At 40.9% G+C, this 21,970-nt stretch overlaps 1 protein-coding gene across 3 annotated transcripts; it reads left to right on the top strand.

The window, feature by feature from the left end:
* Positions 1-470: 470 nt before the first annotated feature.
* On the top strand, positions 471-19,887 carry LOC120021697 (TBC1 domain family member 10A-like). 3 transcript variants are annotated; one of them, XM_038965536.1, is made up of 10 exons: positions 471-1,197; positions 13,012-13,111; positions 13,558-13,665; positions 13,770-13,876; positions 13,997-14,111; positions 14,232-14,297; positions 14,924-15,113; positions 17,554-17,708; positions 17,964-18,353; positions 19,037-19,887. In XM_038965536.1, the coding sequence occupies exons 1-9, from the start codon at positions 998-1,000 to the stop codon at positions 18,348-18,350; spliced, it is 1,428 nt and encodes a 475-aa protein (XP_038821464.1). In that variant the 5' UTR covers positions 471-997; the 3' UTR covers positions 18,351-18,353; positions 19,037-19,887. The 3 variants fall into 3 exon arrangements, with proteins under 3 accessions (XP_038821464.1, XP_038821465.1, XP_038821463.1); XM_038965537.1 differs by having other exon boundaries at positions 13,558-13,632; positions 17,964-19,887; XM_038965535.1 differs by having other exon boundaries at positions 17,964-19,887.
* Positions 19,888-21,970: the final 2,083 nt, after the last annotated feature.

The following is a 21,970-nucleotide window of genomic DNA, read 5'->3' as shown; positions in this document are numbered from 1 at the left end:
AGATGGCAGGAGCATAGATATAGATACTAAGGGCATGCATTTATTTCAAGTACAGGATGGTACAGAAGAGAGGAGACTATTTTTACACGATTAAGGGTGGGACACAGCCGGTTGAATAAGACTTTAAATGTGATAGGAAAGTATCCAACAGGAAAGTGTTATTATTGCCAGGAAACAGAGACTGTGGAGCATGTGTTGCTACAGTGTGGGCAGTATCAGAGGGAAAGAGAGAGGATGATATCTCGTATGAGGAAGATGGAGATACAGGGAATTAGTTTCAAGCATTTATTGAGTAGAACTTCCTTAGATATAGTCTCAAATATGTTGTCTTTTTTAATAGCAACAGGGCTGTCAGGTAGGATTTATTATCTCTCTGTCTTTGGCCCACACTCCAGCAGTTGGTGGCGGTAATGCACCATAACGTTGGATGCCAACCTCTGTTAAACCCCACCGAAGAAGAAGACATGTAGACCTGTGACATATCTGGGTTATCTTTTCTGTCTCTGCATCACCTCTTTAGACGTGCCAGCCCTGTGAGAGATTGATTGTCATTTGATTTCAACGGTTTTATCGGGCTGACCAGTCATTAGAAGTATACCAATTTTTGTATTTTGACTTGCGGTGCTGTTGTTGTTAAACAGCTAACGTTAGTGGCATGCTTCTCACTGGCAGTGCTAGCGGTTGGCAAACATAGCCAGCTAGCTATCTAGTTGCCATTCATTGATTCTGACATTGTTTTTTTATTTTCGTTAACGTTAATTGGTTGGCGAGCTAACGTTTATTAGCGTACTAGTTAGTCGAGATAACTAGCTAGTTGCTTTGATTAAGGCTAGCTAGCTAGGTTACTGATTTAACTGCGACGATGCTATGGTCAGCTTATGACAAGATGTTGGACAACCAAAAACTAGCTACCTAGCTAAAGTTACAATTAAATAATGGGAGGTTTAGTTGACTAATTGTATTTGAAGAAGTAAGCTAGAGGGAGCTAGTGGTTTAAATGGCAAAAATAGAACCAGGCAATGGACTTAAGTCAGCAGAGTCCCGCAAAAGTTTGCGGGGCACGACAGAAAGTCTGGCACTGACAGATGGAGAAGGCAACCTCTTCGGCTCAGACTCGGAACTAAATGCCTATACCAGTGAGAGACAGACGGATAAATATGGATTTATTGGGGGTGCACAACAATATTCAGAACAATCGTAAGTATGACCCATCTGTTTAGAATTTTCCATAAAAAATGACGTCGCTAGCTAGCTCGTTCGTCTGTGGATGACAGACATGACTGTTCTAAATTGTCAAGACGTTGTCATAAGAAGTTTCTTACAGATTAGTCACCTGATTGACCCCTTGTCATCTGACTTCACGCACCACTTTACTGTTTGTTATTTTCTAATATGCAATCCACATTTTAATCAGTAGCCTGTTATTTGTTATCCCTGGAGGCCAACATAAACATTTCTTCCTCTTGCTCAGTGTTACACTCCAGGCTGGTCTCATAGACTAGACGTAACATAATAAATTTACGTTACGTTTGGTATGGTTACATATTTAAGACTTAAAACGCGAACGTCTAGTAACCCAAAGGTTGCGTGTTCGAATCTCATCACGGACAACTTTAGAATTTTAGCTAATTAACAACAATTTACTACTTTGCAACAACTTAGCATGTTAGCGAACCCATCCCCTAACCTTGACCTTTTTAGCTAACCTTTTCCCTAACCTAAACCCTTCAACCTAACTCCTAATCTTAACCCAAACCTTAATCCCTAACTCCTAGAGCTAGTTAGCGTTAGCCGCCTAGCTAACGTTAGCCACAGCAAATTGGAATTTGTAACATATTGTACATAATCTGCTTCCATGGAGACTTGACAGCCTTTGTGTTGTATGGCATTTTCCCTTTCTCATTTTGTTTACCAATGTGTGTTATGTTCGGCTGGGTACTGCCTGCTGCCTTGTAAAGTAGAGGTCGACCGATTAATCGGAATCGCCGATTAATTAGAGCCGATTTAAAATGTTCATAACAATCGGTAATCGGCATTTTTGGCCGCCGATTACATTGCATTCCACGAGAACTGCGAGTGCAGCAAGGAGCCAAGGTAAGTTGCTGGCTAGCATTAAACTTATCTTATAAAAAAATAATCTTCACATAATCACTAGTTAACTACACGTGGTTGATGATATTACTAGGTTAACTAGCTTGTCTTGTGTTGCATATAATCAGTGCGGTGCCTGTTAATTTATCATCGAATCACAGCCTATTTCGCCAAACGGGTGATGATTTAACAAAAGCCCATTCGCGAAAAAAAGCACAATCGTTGCACGACTCTACCTAACCATAAACATCAATGCCTTTCTTAAAATCAATACACAGAAGTATATATTTTTAAACCTGCATATTTATTTTAAATAAATTAATGTTAGCAGGCAATATTAACTAGGGAAAATGTGTCATTTCTCTTGCGTTTATTGCATGCAGAGTCAGGGTATATGCAACAGTTTGGGCAGCCTGGCTCGTTGCGAACTAATTTGCCAGAATTTAACATAATTATGACATTGAAGGTTGTGCAATGTAACAGCAATATTTAGACTTAGGGTTGCCACCCGTTCGATAAAATATGGAAGGGTTCTGTATTTCATTGAAAGGATAAACATTTTGTTTTCGAAATTATAGTTTATGGATTTGACCATATTAATGATCAAAGTCTCCTATTTATGTGTTTATTATAATTAAGTCTATGATTTGATAGAGCAGTCTGACTGATCGGTGGTAGGCAGCAGCAGGCTCGTAAGCATTCATTCAAACTTTACTGCGTTTGACAGCAGGTCTTAGCAATGCTTGAATCACAGCGCTGTTTATGACTTCAAGCCTATCAACTCCTGAGATTATGCTGGCAATACTAAAGTGCTGGTTAGAACATTAAAGGTATATGAAATACAAAGGGATTGAGAGAAATAGTCGACGCATCATAATTCCTATAATAACTACAACATAAAACTTCTTAACTGGGAATATTGAACCACCAGCTTTCATATGTTCTGAGCAAGGAACTTTAGCTTTTTTACATGGCACATATTGCACTTTTACTTTATTCTCCATCACTGTTTTTGCATTATTTAAACCAAATTGAGCATGTTTCATTATTTATTTGAGACTAATTAGATTGTATTTATATTAAGTTAAAATAAGTGTTCATTGTTCCTTTAGTATTGTTGTAATATATAAATCAATACAAAAAAAATGGCCAATTAATCGGTATCGGCTTTTTTTGTTCCACCAATAATCGGTATCGGCGTTGAAAAATAATCGGTCGACCTCTATTGTAAAGTGCTTTTGATTTATTAAAATTGTAAGTGGCGATGACTGAAATCCTTCTTGCCTACTACTTACTAAAACGACATTGCCTACTGTGTACTAATATACTATCTAGAATGTACTGTTTAGTAAAAACGTAGCTTAATGTAGTAAGGAACAAATATGAACATAATGATCATCCACACTGTGAAGGCATCATCTAATGCGCAATCAAGCTTGTTCATCTGATTATCAACTGTTGTCAAACACGTGTGTGAAAAGACAATTCTCTTCCTCAGTAGCGTGCAGAGAATTCTACTTTATGAAAGTCTAACTTAGTAGAACATCCTGGCATTGAAAGGCCCTATGCAGCTGTTTTCATCTCAATATCAAATCATTTCTGAGTAACAATTAACGTCTTACGGCTGAAATCCCGTTAACGGGATCGATTTGACAACAGCCAGTGAAAGTGCAGGGTGCCAAATTCAAACAACAGAAATTTCATAATTAAAATTCCTCAAACATACAAGTATTATACACCATTTTAAAGATGAACTGGTTGTTAATCCCACCACAGTGTCCGATTTCAAAAAGGCCTTACGACGAAAGCATACCATGCGATTTATGTTAGGTCAGTGCCTAGTCACATAAAAACACAGCCATTTTTCCAGCCAGAGAGGAGTAACCAAAAGCAGAAATAGAGAGAAAATAAATCACTAACCTTTGATGGTCTTCATCAGATGGCAGTCATAGGACTTCATGTTACACAATACATGTATGTTTTGTTCGATAAAGTTCATATTTATATCCAAAAATCTCAGTTTACATTGGCGCGTTATGTTCAGTAATGTTTTGCTTCCAAAACATCCGGTGATTTTGCAGAGAGCCACATCAATTTACAGAAATACTCATCATAAATGTTGATGAAAATACAAGTGTTATGCATGGAATTAAAGATACTTCTCCTTAATGCAACCACTGTGTCAGATTTCAAAAAAGCTTTACAGCAAAAGCACACCATGGAATAATCTGAGTACAGAGACCAAAACAAGCCATACAGATACCCGCCATGTTGTGGAGTCAACAGAAGTCAGAAATAGCATTATAAATATTCACTTACCTTTGATGATCTTCATCGGAATGCACTCCCAGGAATCCCAGTTCCACAATAAATGTTTGTTTTGTTCGATAAAGTCCATTTATGTCCAAATACCTCCTTTTTGTTCTCACGTTTAGTTCACAAATCCAAATTCACAAGGCGCGAGCACTAGGTCCAGACGAAAAGTCAAAAACGTTCTATTACAGTTCGTAGAAACATGTCAAACGATGTATAGAATCAATCTTTAGGATGTTTTTATCATAAATCTTCAATAATGTTTCAACCGGACAATTCCTTTGTCTTTAGAAATGAAAAAGAACAGAGCTCGCTCTCACGGCCACGCGCCTGACTTAGCTCATGGCATTCTGCCAGACTCCTTAGTCAAACGGCTCTTATTCGCTCCCCCTTCACAGTAGAAGCCCGAAACAAGGTTCTAAAGACTGTTGACATCTAGTGGAAGCCTTAGGAAGTGCAATCGGACCAAATTTACACTATCTTGGATAGGCAAAGACTTGAAAACCTACAAACCTCAGATTTCCCACTTCCTGGTTGGATTCTTTCTCAGGTTTTTGCATGCCATATGAGTTCTGTTATACTCACAGACATCATTCAAACAGTTTTAGAAACTTCGGAGTGTTTTCTATCCAAATATACTAATAATATGCATATCTTAGCTTCTGGGCCTGAGTAGCAGGCAGTTTACTCTGGGCACGCTTTTCACTTGAACGTGAAAACAGCGCCCCCAGCCATAAGAAGTTAAGTACCTTACTGTTATATTTTTCTATTAAAATCAATCAAATGCTCCATCAAATGTATCTATAAAGCGGGTTTTACATCAGCAATTGCCAGTGCTTATATAGAAACCTATCCTAAAAACCCAAATAGCAAGCAATGCAGCTGTAGAAGCAAGGTGGCTCTGAAAAACTCCCTAGAAAGGCAGGAATCTAGGAAGAAACCAAGAGAGGAACCAGGCTCTGAGGCGTGGCCAGTCCTTTTCTGACTCTGCCGGGTGGAGATTATAGGAGTACATGGCCATTAAGGCCAGATTGTTCTTCAGGATGTTCTAACGTTCAAAGATGACCAGCAGCGTCAAATAATAATCACAGTGCTTATAGAGGGTGCAACAGGTCAGCAACTCGGTAGTAAATGTCAGTTGGCTTTTCATAGGGGGGAGAGAGCGGGTCGAAACAGCAGGTCCGGGACAAGGTAGCACGACCAGTGAGCAGGTCAAGGTTCCATAGCTGCAGGCAGAAACTGGATCAGCAGCACGACCAGGTGGGCTTGGGGTGGTTTTGGTAAATACCGTAGGATAAATGCACATGTAGGTAGTCCATTCAATTCTTTTAAGATTGATTGAGGGAAAAGTAATTTGAAACTTAGTATATTTACTGGTGGCTGAAAGACATTTCTGTTTAAAAATTAACAAAAATAGCTTCTTAGCGAAGCTCTGACTCTCGTCGGATGTGGCAGGGTTTGAAAACTATTACGGACTACAAAGGGAAACCCAGCCGTGAGCTGCCCAGTGACGCAAGCCTACCAGACAAGCTAAATGCCTTTTATGCTCGAGTCGAGACAAGCGACACACAAGCGTGCATGAGAGTACCAGCTGTTCCGGATGACTCTGTAATCACGCTCTCTGTAGCCGATGTGAGCAAGACCTTTAAATCGGTCAACATTTACAAAGCCGAGGGGACAGACGGATTACCAGTACGTGTACTCAAAGCAGACATGTTACCTACATCTTTCAAGAAAACCATCAAAGTCCCTGTGCCCAAGAACGCCAAGGTATTCTGTCTAAATGACTAACGCCCCGTAGCACTCACATCTGTAGCCATGAAATGCTTTGAAAGACTGGTCATAACTCGCATCAACACCATCCCAGAAACCCTAGACCCACTCTAATTTGCATACCGCCCCAACAGATCTACAGATGACACAATCTCTATTGCACTCCACACTGCCTTTTCCCATCTGGACAAAAGGAACACTTATGTGACAATGCTGTTCATTGAGTATAGCTCAGTGTTCAACACCATAGGGTCCTCAAGCTCATCACTACGCTAAGGAGCCTGAGACTGAACACCTGGATCCTAGACCTGACACTCCAACACACACACTACATACGCTTACACACATACACACAGACTTGCACATAAACACACTTTCACACTCCTCAGATACGCTGCTGATACTCTATTATATATCCTGATTGCCATGTCACTTTTACCCCTACCTACATGTACAATACTGTATTACCTCAACTACCTCGTACACCTGCACATTGACTCGTACTTGTACTCCTTGTGTATAGCCTTTTTTATTGTATTACTATTTCCTTTTTTTACATTGCAAATATTTTTCATACATTTTAAAGCTCCATTGTTGGGAATTGGCTCGTAAGTAAGCATTACACAGTAATATCTACACCTGTTGTATTCGGTGCATGTGACCAATAACATTTTATTTGATTTTGATCTCTCTTATTGGTCTATTAACTCCTTTACTGCCTGGTGGTGTCATCAGGCAAGCCAAAGCTCCATCCCACCAAAAAAGCCTGAAATTTCAGGTGGTCTTTTCAAAACAGCTCTTACATTAAAATGGTATTTGACTGCGCTGGGCCTTTTAAAGAACTTTCATGCAAAAAAAAAACATAGAAAACCACATGTTTTAGGCTTAGTTATAGTGAAACACACATTCTGGGCTTCATTTGGACAGTTAATTTCAAAAGTGATATATTTGGAACTTTTAGTAGTAAACCTAGCTCTTTTTGCCCCTAGCGCTTCATCTCTTAACCATTTGAAATGGTTATGTAGGAACACTTATGTCATCTCAAGGGAGGGGTTCGGTATGAAATACACTCTCTTCTAGATGTGCTGGGTGGTACCACCTCAAGTCTTTCTATAAAAGCAGGTGACAGTGTGCCTTATTTGGCAATGGACTTGGTAAGTGGACTGTGCCAATATATTTTGCTTGATGCAAAATTCAAAAAGCCAAATTCAAGGTTTTTGCTTACCGTTTCATGCACATCTGAAGGCTATGAGGATTATACGTTTATATTCGTAGCTAGTGAAGGCTGCCGAGGGAAGAACGGCGGCTCATAATAATGGCCTGAACGGAGCAAATGGAATGGCATCAAACACATGCAAACCATGCGTTTTATGTATTTGATACCATTCCACTGATTCCACTCCAGTCATTACCACAAGCCCGTTCTCCCCAATTAAGGTGCCACCAACCTCCTGTGGTAGCTACATCCATCGTAAAAAGAAATGGATGACAGTGGTGGTCATGTTGACTCGTCTTGTGTTTTTCCCGACTGGTGGCGCAGTCCACTAATTCAATGGTTGTGAGTTCTAATCCCATTATTTACAATATTTATCCCGTGCCCAAACACTTTTAATTCTGAAAAGTGAAGGCATACCTGCGAGAGGGGTAACCCTGGTAGTATTTTTTTATTTTTTTTAACAGTGCCCAAGATCAGTCTGAGTTAATTTGACCATTGGAAAAAGAGCTACTGTGTACTGAAATGCAGGTTGGATTGATTTGAGACACTAATCTTCATTTTCAAGGTGATGATTGCACTTAATTGCATGTGAGTCCACATTTTCAAGGATTTGAACTTATACCACAAGTGGCAATTGATGTGCGGTAACTGTTCAAAGCTGTATTTGCTCACGATGCACATAATTTGATTATTAGAGGGTGCCAGTGGACTTCTGGTATGATTTAGTGAGAAAGTGTTGGGATCAGGTACAACTGTTTACCCACCCCCAAACGTAATATTTATGAGCAATTCCCCCCCACTCACAACTTCTCACCTGAATGCATTTTTAATTTTACTTGAAGGGGTTGGGTAAAGACTGAAATTGGGGTCGAGAGTTACCCTTTAAAGCATACTACATTTTTGAAATGTATATAAAATGTTACATTTTTCGAAATAGAAAAGGCCATTCAATACGGTCGAAACCCTTTTCGACATCACCAGCCATTATTGATAAATCTATACCTTGTTTTTTAGCATATTGTATTAAACTGAAATGTTATTGTATTTGTTTGTCTATTTTTAATATGCCCTGTTTGATATGTATCAAGTCTGGGTAATACTTTTGCCATTCTTATTGCTTATGAGCTTTGTTATTATTTTGTCACAATTTATTAAAGTTATGGGTCTAATCAGCAGAGGACTCTCCAGATTTTCCTTGTTTTAATATAACTTAAATAACTGTTTGATACATGTAACTAGGAAGCACTGGATTGAGTGACGTTTATTGTCATTTGTGTAAATAGGGGCGCTACTTTGTCCCAAAATGTTAAATGGAATTCTATGGGAAAGCCGTCCTTTCCTGGTGTTTTTCCTCCGCGTTCACTTTTTAACAATGTCTCTGTTTTTATTGATAATTATTTGTCTGCTGATAATTGATTCAGAGTTGTTGAGTCTAAGAAGACTTTAGGATCAGAATTAAATTCCTGCATGCCCAAGAAGCCTACTATTTAGAACACAAGTATGGGTATTCGGACACAGCCATTTTCTTTTCTACACTACTATGGCTTTTAGCCACTGAGTTCAACATGTGCCGCTGGTTCCTTGCAAAACAGAATACCGGCCTGATGTGTCACCACTTGGTCCAAACAAACGTCTTCTGACTCTACATACAACCTATTGTGATGTGCATTTCTCTTGTGTTTAGGCCCCCTGTGAGTGGTTGACAAGCACCAGGAGTAGGAGTGGGGGGGAACAGAACTAGGGGAATGTTCTCAGAGCTTCCTGTTTTCTGTGTGCTTCACAGGCTGTGGCAAGTGTTCCACTGTTTTTTCTGAGGATTAATTTCCTTTGAGGAGTAGGAAGAGATCAGACGCTGCTCCTCCCCCACCAATGACAGGCCCCTCCCCCTAGAGTGCCAAGATGTGATAAAAAAGCATGCCACATCCCAGCACTCTGAACTGTTTGTATGGTGTTTTGTATTTGAGAGTGATTGCTCAAAATTATAGTATTTGGAACACCTGTCCCTGTTTACCTAGAGCTTCCTAAGATCACCCTCGACACGGGATGACTGTAATCTGATAGTCTGCACTAATTCAGCCAGGCTAATGCCAATCACTGTGTCTATGCTGCACTCAGCCCTTTGTACTACCTGGTATTTGTCTACCTTGTAAAGCAGGTGCTTGTGAGGCACTGCTGTTTGCACGGCATGAGTGACCCCTTGTCTTTCACTCTGGGGTTTTTATGTCCTAGTATCTGTCATGCCATATGATCTGCTGGAGTTTGAAAGAGAATGCAGGTCTGTGTTCTGCCCATTTTGTTGGATGTAGACTAATGACTGCAAGGCAGTCCCTAGAATAAATGTAAAAAGTCTAAACAAAGCAGACTTGTCAGAGCCTCTTAAGTGAAGAGCTTGTTAGTTTTAGCCTGTCCAAACTGTCTTTTATTATTATTGTAAAGTCTCTTTGTTGTGCATTCTGCAGCAGGCTTTTCTGGCTGTTTTGGTTTGCTCCATTGGAAGGGAAAGGGCATGTTGTCCTTTGACTAATGATGCTACGGCTACCACAGTTGCTGCCACTGTGACAACAGTGGTATCTGTGTGTGCATGGATCTGTGTGTGTTCTATTGCCTTGTATGCGTGATATGTCCGAGGTCTGTGCCTCCACTGAGGATTTATTTATGTAGCCTACAACACACAACCTATTTTCATTCATCGCTGAGAAAAAGGAGAGGCTACATATAATGAGGACAATGACACAGTATAATTCCAAATCTAATTTTATGTCACATGCTTTGTAAACCACAGGTGTAACAGTGAAATTCTTACTTAAGAGTATTTTTCCAAGAATGCCGAGATAAAGATATAAAAACAGAGACACAAGGAATAAATACACAGTGAATAACAATCAAAATAACATGGCTATATACAGGGAGTACCAGTACAGAGTAGATGTGCAGGGGTAGGAGGTAATTGAGGTAGATATGTACATATAGTTAGGGGTAAAGTGACTAGGCAACAGGATAGATAACACAGTAGCAGCAGCAAATGTGGAAAGTGTGTGTGTGGTGTCAATATGCGTGTGGTGTGGGTGTATGTACGGTGTGTGTGTGCATAGTCAGTGCAGGAGAGTTAGTGCAAAAAAGTGTGAATCTGGGCGATATGGAGCTAAAATCCAAATTGCCTGAATTAATACCATTACTATAAATGTACAACAATAAATGTAAACAAAACATTTTTTATGACCCTTTAAACTACTAGTTTTTGAATGTTTGTAGCTACCAATTATCCCGTTAAGTCACCCATATTTCTCTAGTATAGGCTACTTATCATAGTGAACGATATCAGCAAAATGCCCACGATAAGTGGTCGGTATAGTCGTTGTCAATCTTTTTCAGTTTATCGTCTCAGCTTTTGTGTGTATTGGTGTAAGTACGGTATATTTGTGGGCAGAGTCCAGTGTGTGTGTGCATAGTCATCGAGACAACTGTTGGTGCAAAAAAAGGGTAAATGGAGGTAGCTATTTAGCACTCTTGTTTAGAAGTCTTGTGGCTTGGAGGTAGTGATGTGCAGTTCACGAATGATTCGTTCTTTTTGAACGACTCTTTGCTGACTCGAGAATCAAGATTCGTTTTTTTTCTGAGTGACTCATTCATTTTAGTCATTCATTTCACCTGCTGGCCGCAATTAATTCTGCAGCAGGATAAATACATGGTCGTCCGGCTCAGCGCCTCTGGAGACTTGCTCTGACCAGCAACTGTCTATCATGTCCGCTAGGGAAAATCGATCACGCTGCAGGCAGCATAGAGAAGAAAAATACATGTTTAGAACTGATAATTGATCGCATGGTGCAAAAATTAATGCAATTAATTGAATGTTATGATGGACACACCTTTGTAGAACCAAAACATACACAACCTCTGCTCAACAAACTTGAACTCGGTAACGAATCGTTTGGGGGGCTGCAGTTCAAACTATATTGAGCGAATCACTCTCACGGCAGTCCAGCTATGCATTCCGTGTCATTCACAATCTAGTCTGGTTGCGGCCACAACTAGATCTCGTCTCAACTGTATCAAGAAATAATATTATTTGTATGCCTAGCAATCAACAAATGTACATTGTTTAAATCACACTTTTACAAGTCAGTTACAAATGACAGATCAAATTAGCCTCTATGGTGAGTAGGCGGTCCTGCGTGCTCTGGGCATTAATTTGAAAATCAGTAGTCTAACGATTAATTATTTTGATCTAATGACCTAAAAAGATCAAGGTTGGTAAAGAGCTGAACTTCCCATCAGTACTTGGGGTAGAAGCTGTTCAGGGTCCTGTTGGTTCCAGACTTGGTGCACATCACCAACAAACTATCATGGTCCAAACACACCAAGACAGTTGTGAAGAGGGCACTACAACACCTTTTCCCCCTCAGGAGACTGAAAAGATTTGGCATGGGTCCCAGATCCTCAAAGTTCTACAGCTGCACCATCGAGAGCATCCTGACCGGTTGCATTACCGCCTGGTATGGTGGAAACATTACCTACAAAAAAAGTAACAACTAGTGGAAAAAAACACAAAATAGCAGAATTGGTCAGGAGCCCGTAAGACTGCCATTGCAGCGCCATCTACACAGTTCACCCCTCCTTCCTCCATCCCCCTCGGCTAATTTGACCACAGTAGTTCCAGGTTACCGGGTGTGTCTGTCCGATGGATGCAATAAAGATGCTTTTTCTCAGAGGCCTTCTGAAACACGCAGCGTCTTGAGGGTCCCTTTTGAACCGCCCTCGACTCTACTGTCCTCGCCTCCATCCTCTGCTCTCTCTCTTCCGAGGGAAGGAGCACAATTCCAGCTCTCCTCCTATGTCTCTTGTTTTCATATGGAGAGGCGCTACAATGGCAGACATTGTCCTTGTCTTTTTTTATATTTTCTTCAATTTCCGCTCTTGTTTCAACGGACACTATGATCATATGACTCAAGTTTTCTAGCGAAAGAGTTGTTTCTGAAAGAGAAACAATGTAGGCTCCTATGGTCAAATTATTTTAAAAAGCAACAGGAAGCGGCTTGTATTTTTGTTTTTCTCCAAGTCAACTTCCTGTGTGATGGATGGCGCTTCCTGTTTGGCCCCCGGCCCTCCCTCACTCTCCTCTTGTTTCACTGTTGTCTGTGTTGACAATCAAGTCAAATTGTATTTGTCACATTCGCCGACTACAACAGGTGTAGTAGACCTTACCATGAAATGCTTACAAGCCCTTAGCCAACAAAGCAGTTCAAAAAATAGAGTTAAGAAAATATTTACTCAATAAAGTAAAAAAATGTAATCAAAAAGTAACACAAGATTACATAACAGTAACGAGGCAATATACAGAGAGTACCGGTATCAAGTCAATGTGCGGGGGTACAGGTTAGTCAGGTTAATTTTTACATGTAGGTAGGGGTAAAGTGACTGCATAGATAATAAACAGCAAGTAGCAGCAGTGTAAAAACAAAGAGGTGTGGGGTCAATGTAAATAGTCTGGTTGGCCATTTGACTACCTTTTGCTTTTCATGTCTAAAGTAATAAATCCCTGAGTGTTTGTTTAGAGAGACAGATGTATGTGTCTGTAGTGTGACCCTGGGTCGGTCGGTCTGTCTCCCTGACTCCCACAGAGCTGAAAACATCCCTCCTGAGGTGCTGAGGCAGAGGGAGGCCAAATGGCTGGACATGCTCAACAACTGGGACAAGTGGATGGCAAAGAGACACAAGAAGGTAAGTCAGTCAAACACTGGCTGATCTACACAAATCCCATTGCTGACGATAACAGCAAATTCCTGTGTTGGTCTTTTCTAGAAGCATGTTAAGGTAGCCTTGCAAGCTGTTATGTGTCACCCCTTTTACTCCTGTTGAGTGACTGCTTTGGAAACTACAGTATGCACCTGTCAGGTCACAATGCAATCACCACAGCCCACCTGTTTTGCAATGTGTAACTCAGCTGATTTATTATTACACACACAGTGTACACAAACCAGCCTGGAGAAAAGTCCTTAGGTCATGAACTGTAGAAGGAAAGTCATTCAACACATAATTGAACAACCTGTTCCCCTTGCTTGATATTTTAATATATTACACTTATGGAATTCCCATGATTTTTAAACTAATCTGACCGTGCATGATAATGAGTGGCTGTAACCATAGCACTAACTCCCTATCCCCAGATGAAGCTGCGCTGTCAGAAGGGCATACCCCCCTCTCTGCGAGGCCGGGCGTGGCTCTACCTGTCTGGAGGAAAGGTGAAGAGGGAGCAGCACAAGGGCACATTTGAGGTTACTCACTACCCTCCACTGTTAATACCAGTTTCTCTCACAAACACACACACTTATACTTTTACACATAGTGTAGCATGTAAATAGCTGTGTTTCTTTTTAAGGAGCTGGACAGCCAGGCAGGAGACCCTAAGTGGGTGGATGTGATAGAGAGGGACCTCCACAGACAGTTCCCCTTCCATGAGATGTTTGTGGCAAGAGGAGGCCATGGGTAAGCAATGTGAATGGGACGTTGTTTGTTATTGTTTCTGTTGGTGTTACTTGTGCCTTTGTCTCAGTATTTTTCTATGTTTGTTTTTTAGTAACTGAATTGTGCTTACTATGTATTTAGGCAGCAGGACCTGTACCGTGTCCTGAAGGCCTATACTCTGCACCGGCCAGAGGAGGGTTACTGCCAGGCCCAGGCTCCCATTGCTGCTGTGCTGCTAATGCACATGCCTGCTGAGGTGAGCCTGCACACACACACACACACACACATACTGTTACTCACACGACAATGTTTTCTGATAATGTTGCATACATACGTCAACCGTCATGTTTAATTTATGTTTGTGCTTTATTGACAGGATGCATTCTGGGGTCTGGTCCAGATCTGTGAGAAGTACCTTCCTGGATACTACAGTGCAGGGCTGGTAAGACGCACGTTACTTCAAACTACATACACATTCTCTCTCCTTCACTCACACTTATACTCAAAAAGAACACATAGACACAAAAATACAATGACCCAAGATCATGTGCTTTAGAGAATTTGCTGACTGTTGGCTGTGACAGGGTGAGGTCTTTTACTAGGGTTTAAAGATCAGGCATACGGGATACAGTTAATTGGGTTAACTCAAAGAGCTTACCTGTCACTAAAATCAAATTAAACATTCATTCAGCATGTTTATCATTGTCAGGAACACCCGTGTCTTGGAAAAGAAAAGCTGTACAATTTTAGGTGACAATCATGTTGAAATGCAGGCTTGCAGTTCATATTATTGGGCCAGCTCTCTAGCTGGCATGTGCTGCTGTCATTGCATACCTGTAGCTTGTTGTCTGTGACCGTGACATGCTAATGACATAATGCCCTGAGTGAGCGGGTGACCAGACAATGTGGTCCAGATAATGCAACTATTAGATTTAACAAAGAGGAAGGAGTCTGTTCTCGTGTCCCCTCACACTCTCTCACACACTCTTTCTTTCTCCCGCTCACCCCTCCCTGCCTCTCTCCCCCTCTGCTCTCCTTTCTGACTGTTGTTCCTGTGTGCTCCTGTAGGAGGCGATCCAGCTGGATGGAGAGATCCTGTTTGCTCTGCTGAAGCAGGTGTCTCCTCTGGCCCACCGCCACCTGAAGAAGCACAAGCTGGACCCCATCCTGTACATGACAGAGTGGTTCATGTGTGCCTTCTCCAGAACCCTGCCCTGGGTCTCCGTGCTGCGCGTCTGGGACATGTTCCTCTGTGAGGGTGAGAGAGACATTCCACACAGTAAACATACACACATTAAATTATGTCCACATGAGAGCACTGAGGCATGCTCTTTAGACAGACAGAAACATACACACGCCGGCATACTCATCATTACATACACTACCGTTCAAAAGTTTGGGGTCACTTAGAAATGTCCTTGTTTTTGAAAGAAAAGCACATTTTTTGTCCATTTTAAAATAACATCAAATTGATCAGAAATACAGTGTAGACATTGTTAATGTTGTAAATGATAATTGTAGTTGGAAACGGCAGATTTTTTTATGGAATATCTACATGGGCGTACAGAGGCCCATTATCAGCAACCATCACTCCTGTGTTCAAATGGCACATTGTGTTAGCTAATCCAAGTTTATCATTTTAAAAGGCTAATTGATCATTAGAAAACCCTTTTGCAATTATGTTAGCACAGCTTAAAACTTGCCTTCTTTAGACTAGTTGAGTATCTGGAGCATCAGCATTTGTGGGTTAGATTACAGGCTCAAAATGGCCAGAAAAAAAGAACTTTCTTCTGAAACTCATCAGTCTATTCTTGTAATAAGAAATGAAGGCTATTCCATGCGAGAAATTGCCATCTGCCGTTTCCAGCTACAATAGTCATTTACAACATTAACAATTTCTACACTGTATTTCTGATCAATTTGTTATTTTAATGGACAAAAAAATGTGCTTTTCTTTCAAAAACAAGGACATTTCTAAGTGACCCCAAACTTTTGAACGGTAGTGTACATCATAGACACATTGAAATATACAAAGGAACACACACACCTGTCTCAGGAGTGTTACAGTTGAAGTCGGAAGTACACCTTAGCCAAATACATTTAAACTCAGTTTTTCACAATTCCTGACATTTAATCCTAGTAAAAATTCCCTGTTTTAGGTCAGTTAGGATCACCAATTTATTTTAAGAATGTGAAATGTCAGAATAATAGTAGAGATAATTATTTATTTCAGCTTTTATTTCTTTCATCACATTCTCAGTGGGTCAGAAGTTTGCATACATTCAATTAGTATTTGGTAGCATTGCCTTTAAATTGTTTAACTTGGGTCAAATGTTTCGGATAGCCTTCCACAAGCTTCCCACAATAAGTCAGGTTTGTAGGCGTCCTTGCTCGCACACGCTTTTTCAGTTCTGCCCACATTTTCTATGGGATTGAGGTCAGGGCTTTGTGATGGCCACTCCAATACCTTGACTTTGTTGTCCTTAAGCCATTTTGCCACAACTTTGGAAGTATGCTTGGGGTCATTGTCCATTTGGAAGACCCATTTGCGAACGAGCTTTAACTTCCTGACTGATGTCTTGAGATGTTGCTTCAATATGTCTACATAATTTTCCTACCTCATGATGCCATCTATTTTGTGAAGTGCACCAGTCCCTCCTGCAGCAAAGCACCCCCACAACATGATGCTGCCACCCCCATGCTTCACGGTTGGGATGGTGTTCTTCGGCTTGCAAGCATCCCCCTTTTTTCTCCAAACATAACAATGGTCATTATGGCCAAACAGTTCTATTTTTGTTTCATTAGACCAGGGGGCATTTCTCCAAAAAGTACGATATTTGTCCCCATGTGCAGGGGTTTTGGAGCAGTGGCTTCTTCCTTGCTGAGCGGCCTTTTAGGTTATGTCGATATACGACTTGTTTTACTGTGGATATAGATACTTTTGTACCTGTACCTGCACAGTCAACGTAGTGTATGTAAACTTCTGACCCACTGGAATTGTGATACAGTGAATTATATTTGAAATAATCTGTCTGTAAACAATTGTTGGAAAAATGACTTGTGTCATGCACAAAGTAGATGTCCTAACCGACTTGCCAAAACTATAGTTTGTTAACAAGAAATTTGTGGAGTGGTTGAAAAACAAGTTTTAATAACTCCAACCTTAGTATATGTAAACTTCCGACTTCTTTAACTGTATCTCAGGACACTCTGTGTGTTGTAAGTAGTAAAATACACCCAGTAAAATAGTACTTAAGTAAAAGTTAATTATGAATTAATTATTTTTAAGTATCAAAAGTAAATGTAATTGTGAAGATATACTTAAGTAAAAGTATATAATGCAAACCAGACAGCAGCATTTACATTATTTTTAATTTACGGATAGCCAGGGGCACGCTCCAACACTGAGACATCATTTATAAACGAAGCATGTGTTTAGTGAGTCCATGGTAGGAATGACCAGGGATGTTCTCTTGATAAGTTTGTGAATTAGACCATTTTCTTGTCCTGCTAAGCATTCAACATGTAACGAGTACTTTTGAGTGTCAGGGAAAATGTATGGCATAAAAAGTTAAATTTTCTTTAGGAATGTAGTGAAGGAGAAGTTGTCATAAATATAAATTGTAAAGTACAGATACCCTAAAACTACTTTTACTTGAGCACATTACACCACTGCTGTCTGGTGTGTGTTCGTCCAGGAGTGAAGATCATCTTCCGGGTGGGCCTGGTGTTGTTGAAGTGCATGCTGGGCTCCCAGGACAAGCTGAAGACGTGCCAGGGCCAGTATGAGACTATGGAGCTGCTCAAGACCATAGATACACGCTACATGCAGGAGGGGTTTCTAGTGCGGGAGGTACAACCACCCACAGCCACACTTATAGAACAGAAACATCAATTACTGGAGAATGCTCAGTGTCATGTTTTTTAGTCACTTTGAGAATAGCTGAGAATGACGAGACTGTCATGGCCACATTGCATGCTAAGGGCCATGGTGTAAACTGAAAAAAATACCCTGCTGCCACCTATTGATACTTTAATAAAACACTATTAGAGTCATGATTTCTGCTAAGACCACTGGTTAACCACTACTCCTTATGCTCTGTCCCAGATTCTAGAGCTGCCGGTGTCAGAGCGGGACATTGAGAAGGAGCACCTGGCATCAGTGCGGCGCTGGAAGGAGACCCGGGGTGAGTTGCACTGCAAGTCCCTTCCCAGAATGCACGGCGCCAAGGCCATCATGGCTGCCGAGCCGCCCAGTTGCCAAGACCTGAGACAGAACCCCACCATCATAGTCGAGTCGCCCCTGGCAACCAAGAGCAATGGGGAGGACAAGGAAAGGAAAAGGACCAAAGAGGAGAAGAATGGGAAGAAAAACAGCTTTCCGACCCCAGTGGCAGCCTACCTTGAACCCAGCGAGCCCTCCCCCCTCAAAGACACAGCCCTGCTGGGCTCCAATCAGAGCCTGAGCAGCACAGAGCATGACACCTACCTGTAGCAGGTACGGATAGCCATGACACTTGTTTACTGCTCACTGACTCCATATCCCCAGTATACCTTTACCCTCTGACCCATCCCCACCTCTGCCCTGACGATCAGGTCCCACACCTCTTGACTGACCCTTTCCATTATAGCCATTTGCATCCATAGCAAAACACTCTAAAGCAATTGGAAGCCTCTGGCATAGACCCAAGTAGTAGTTGTTTTTCACACATATATGCGAGATGACAATTCAATCAGTTGGGAGAGTGCAGCACTAACCTTCGTTTAGTTGGCCATACGGGTATACATGCACTTGGGCTGAGGGTAGATTGATCTCAGCGGCAGGCTGTATAATCATATCAGTTGATTATCTCAATCTTTTCTCACTGAAGAAGTCTTAGACTGAGTCAATATCAGATGACATAACTATGAAGTCTGCTTAGCCAAGAGTTCTGGATCTGGAGGCTGGACCACTGCCTATTTACGTATTCCACCTAATATATACTGTAGTATGAGACACTACATTGCCAACACACACCAATCCAGCATTGTTAGATTTAGTTCTCAGTCACAGGGAATGTCAATTCAGTTAAATTGTAATCCCAGCAGAATATTTTGAATCACATAGGTTGCCAACATACTGTATAAAGATTAATGCTATTGTCATTCACTCATTGGTGCATCCTTTCTCTCTGGTTGTAGTGGATGTTGATGAACACTAGAGGGCTCTGTGGGGCATTTTCCTGCCCTGACCAATGAAAGAACTTGAATGACGGGTTGAGGGAAAATCAATCATCTGTATATCATCTTCATATTTTTAAATGAAGGAAATGAACATTTGCAGGACAATTCCTGTCACTAGACCAAAGCTTGTTGATTTGATGTTTTGACATATAGTATGTGTTGTAAGAGCCATGTTGTCTGAATTATTCCTGAGTGTGTTTTTGATTCTTTGCTGAGCTCCAGAGAACAGAGTGAGTGTGTGTGTGTGTGTGGTCATGCAGTGGGAGAAACATGGTAGAATGCCAGTCAATAGACCACTCATATCATACTCAGCCATGTTGATTTCATCTAGACGTTTTGAAGAGAAGTATAAGCTATTTGTGTATAGCTGTTTATTAACTCTGTGCATAATTTCTTTGTATACAATCATCTATGTTTCACATAAATGTGTGTCACGGTCAAATATTTGCCTGTAGATAAGATTACAACTGCTGAAGTTGACGTTTCTGAAGGGAACATTTGTATGAAAGAACTGGGTAAAAAAATGATTGTATATTTTTGTATGGTAAAAGGATGATTTCTATAAAAATTGCTGTAGATTTTCACACTTGCACATAGCGTAGTATAAAACTTAATATACTATAGATTTTTTATTTGTCTAAGATGAAGCACTTTGTCCCTGGTCAATCCCTTTAAGAATAGAATGAACAATAACATTTTGTTTGTCTTCTGTAAAATTGTCCGTGTGTGTATATACACAAAACAAAAATGTAAACACAACATGTAAAGTGTTGGTTTCATGAGCTGAAATAAAAAATCCCAGAAATGTTCCATAAGCACAAAAGCTTATTTCTCTCAATTTTTTTTGCATCCCTTTGTGAGAATTTTTCCTTTGCCAAGATAATCCATCCACCTGATAGTGGCATATTAAGAAGCTGATTAAACCGCATGATCATTACACAGGTGCACCTTGTGCTGGGGACAAAAGGCCTCTCTAAAATGTGCAGTTTTGTCACACAACACAATGCCGCAATTGTCTCAAGTTTTGAGGGAGCGTACAATTGGCATGCTGACTGCAGGAATGTCCACCAGAGCTGTTACCAGAGAATTGAATGTTCATTTCTCTACCATAAGCTGCCTCCAATGTCGTTTTGGAGAATTTGGCAGTATGTCCAACTGGCCTCAACCCCAGACCATGTGTAACCATGCCAGCCCAAGACCTCCACGTCTGGCTTCATCTGCGGGATCCTCAGTGGGGTGGGGTATTTTGTCTGTAATAAAGCCCTTTTGTAGGGAAAAGCTAATAATGGTTGGCTGGGACTGGCTGCCAAGTGGGTGGGCCTATGCCCACCCATGGCTGCACCCCTGCACAGTCATGTGAAATCAATAGATTGGGGCCTAATGAATACATTTATTTCCTTATGTACTGTCAGTAAAATCTTTCTAATTGTCGCTAGTTGCATTTATATTTTTGCTTAGTATACAGTGCATTTGGAAAGTATTATGAGCCCTTCCCTTTTTCCACATTTTGTTACGTTACAGCCTTATTCTAAAATTGATTCAATTATGTTGTTTTTTTTCATCAGTTCACACAGAATACTCCATAATGACAAAGCGAAAACAGGTTTTCAAATTTTTTGCAAATGTATTAAAAATAAAAAACATACCTTATTCACATAATTATTCAGGCCCTTTGCTATGAGCCTCGAAATTGAGCTCAAGTGCATCCTGTTTCCATGAATCATCCTTGAGATGTTTCTACAACCTGATTGGAGTTTACCTGTGGTAAATTCAATTGATTGGACATCATTTGGAAAGGCACATATCTGTCTATATAAGGTCCCACAGTTGACGGTTCATGTCAGAGAAAAAACCAAGCCATTCGGTCGAAGCGTCACGTCTGGAGGAAACCTGGCACCATCCCTACGGTGAAGCATGGGGGTGGCAGTGTCATGCTGTGGGGATGTTTTTCAGCAACAGGGACTGGGCGACTAGTCAGGATCGAGAGAAACATGAACGGAGCAAAGTACAGAGAGATCCTTGATGAAAACCTGCTCAGGACCTCAGACTGGGCGAAGGTTCACCTTCTAACAGGACAATGATCCTAAGCACACAGCCAAGAGTGGCTTTGGGACAAGTCTCTGAAAGTCCTTGAGTGGCCCAGCCAGAGCCCGGACTTGAACCTGATCGAACATCTCTGGAGAGACCTGAAAATAGCTGTGCAGCGACGCTCCCCATCCAACCTGACAAAGCTTGAGAGGATCTGCAAAGAAGAATACAGGTGTGCCAAGCTTGTAGTGCCATACCCAAGAAGACTTGAGGCTGCAATCGCTGCCAAAGGTGCTTCTACAAAGTACTGAGTAAAGGGTCTGAATACTTATGTAAATGTGATATTTCAGATTTTTTATAATCGTTTTTGCTTTGTCATTATGGGGTATTGTGTGTAGATTGATGAGGGGGGGAACAATTTTAATCCATTTTAGAATAAGGCTGAAACGTAACAAAATGTGGAAAAAGTCAAGGCGTCTGAATACTTTCCGAATATATATATATATATATATATATATATATATATATATATATATATATTAGTGGGAAATCTATATCCACCTGAGTTCTGACACATTTTACCAACAATCTGACACAATAGAAGGTGAACGGTGCAGAAGGGTATCTCAGCTCTTTAAATACTGGTGTGTACAGTAGGTGGTACCATTGAGCTTTGTTAAACAGGAAATTCTAGCATGGGTCTAATCCTACTCAAATGTGCTAATGATCCTGGGTCTTGATCCTGGGTCATATTTCTACAACCACGTTAAGTGTGCATGGATTTTTGGGGGGAATAGGGGGTCCGTATGGGAAAACAGTTATAGATTAAGCACATTTGGGAGATTCTCTGTTGCTGGAACTTCA

The sequence above is a fragment of the Salvelinus namaycush genome, chromosome 26 (genome assembly GCF_016432855.1).
Source record: "Salvelinus namaycush isolate Seneca chromosome 26, SaNama_1.0, whole genome shotgun sequence".
Classification (NCBI taxonomy): Eukaryota; Metazoa; Chordata; class Actinopteri; order Salmoniformes; family Salmonidae; genus Salvelinus; species Salvelinus namaycush.
This window is presented reverse-complemented; position numbering and strand designations above follow the sequence as displayed.

Bases quoted from the DNA above. Each gene is read 5' to 3' on its own strand.
- LOC120021697 (XM_038965536.1), top strand. From the start codon at position 998: ATGGCAAAAATAGAACCAGGCAATGGACTTAAGTCAGCAGAGTCCCGC. The intron at 1,198-13,011 runs GTAAGTATGACC...TGACTCCCACAG, and splicing joins CAACAATATTCAGAACAATC to AGCTGAAAACATCCCTCCTG. The intron at 14,298-14,923 runs GTAAGACGCACG...GTGCTCCTGTAG, and splicing joins GATACTACAGTGCAGGGCTG to GAGGCGATCCAGCTGGATGG.